Here is a 1,331-nt window from a genome sequence, read left to right on the forward strand (position 1 = left end):
AAGTGGTTTATATATCTAACAACATGGTTAAAAGCGTCTCTTAAACCAACTTACCAACTCGTGGTTTCATAATAAAAGAACTGACATTAAAACTATTTAAAAGCCAGAATATAAATAAAATTTGTAAGGGCTGTTCCAAGAACAGCCCAGCAAAGCAACTCACAGTAACCCAGTAGACACAATCCATAAAAACACAGCTTCCTTTTCAGGATGAGGGAGTTAGGCACTAACTGGAGAAGAATCCAAGTCCTGGTGTTGCAGTAATTAAAAGTCCATCTCTTGTCACTGCTGTGCCATATGCAATACCTTTTCAAATGTACCTCAACATTTCTCTTAAAAATATGCAAACACTGTTACGTTGTCTTTCTGAATCCCTTTAAAATAGGATATATGTTTTCAAAGGCTTCATAAATTTCTGCTCTGACTTTCGCACCTACAAAAAAGAAAAAAAGTGCATGCATTCTACTCAAGAACTAGCAGTTTCAGTTATCAATTTTGACATATGTATCTAGATCCAGATATATACATGGATGGATCCAGAGTTTTGGAAAGTGAGGTGCGGGAGCAGCCACTGGTACTGCATGGGTGGCTGCACCCCAGCTCCCAGCCTCCCTGCCCACACAAAAGCAAGCAGACCATGCCACAGGGGACCCCTAAAGTCAAACAGGCAAGAAATTTCCCTCCCCCTCATTTCTCTCCTCTCCACTTCCTTTCCACTGTCCTGGACCTGCAGGCAATGCAAGGGGGCAGGGTTGCTACAGCTAGGCTGCACATAAAGCCAGCTGTGGGTAGAGACAGCAGGCAGCTTCCCTTCCCTTCCCTTGTGCCTGGTTCCTGGGCTGACAGGGAGAAGGAACTTGTCCACTGCTGCTGCTCCTGGCTGAGGCCAGAACTGCAGAATCTGGTTGGAGCCCCTGGGTCCGGGGTGGCCAGGGATAGTGACAGCCATGGGGAAATCATGCTTTGGGGACTTTAAAAAAAGGCTCTGGCTTTTGGGGACTTAAAAAAGGCAGTTATGGCACAGTCAACTGAAGGGGGGGAGGGGCAGGAGGGAATGTCCACACCACTGCAAACCACCCTCCTCCCCACTGCCAAATTCATAGATAAGGTGGCCCAATTTCTTACTAACATTGCCTCTTGCCAATATGCTATTTGGAGTAATTTAGATTAACTGTTTAGGTTTTTTTTCTATGCATTTCATGTGTGAGATACTTCATTGTGCTTCTCAAAGCAGTGACACTTAAAAGCATTTTCCATCAGGTATAAAGTTACTATATTTTTGCATGCATTTCATTTCATAGACATTAGGGCTGGAAGGGACCTCAGAAGAT

At 44.3% G+C, this 1,331-nt stretch overlaps 1 protein-coding gene across 2 annotated transcripts in view; it reads right to left on the reverse strand.

Annotated features, from left to right (window-relative positions):
- Positions 1-23: 23 nt before the first annotated feature.
- The window catches only part of TBP (TATA-box binding protein), an 18,149-nt gene continuing 16,841 nt past the window's right edge, over positions 24-1,331 (reverse strand). For both annotated transcript variants that reach the window (XM_019527315.1, XM_019527314.1), the window contains exon 8: positions 24-433. In XM_019527315.1, coding sequence (XP_019382860.1) covers positions 354-433 — 80 coding nt within the window. In that variant the 3' untranslated portion in view covers positions 24-353. The remainder of the gene's footprint in view (positions 434-1,331) is intronic.

This window comes from Gavialis gangeticus, unplaced genomic scaffold (assembly GCF_001723915.1).
Source record: "Gavialis gangeticus isolate Ggan-Ray unplaced genomic scaffold, GavGan_comp1, whole genome shotgun sequence".
NCBI lineage: Eukaryota > Metazoa > Chordata > Crocodylia > Gavialidae > Gavialis > Gavialis gangeticus.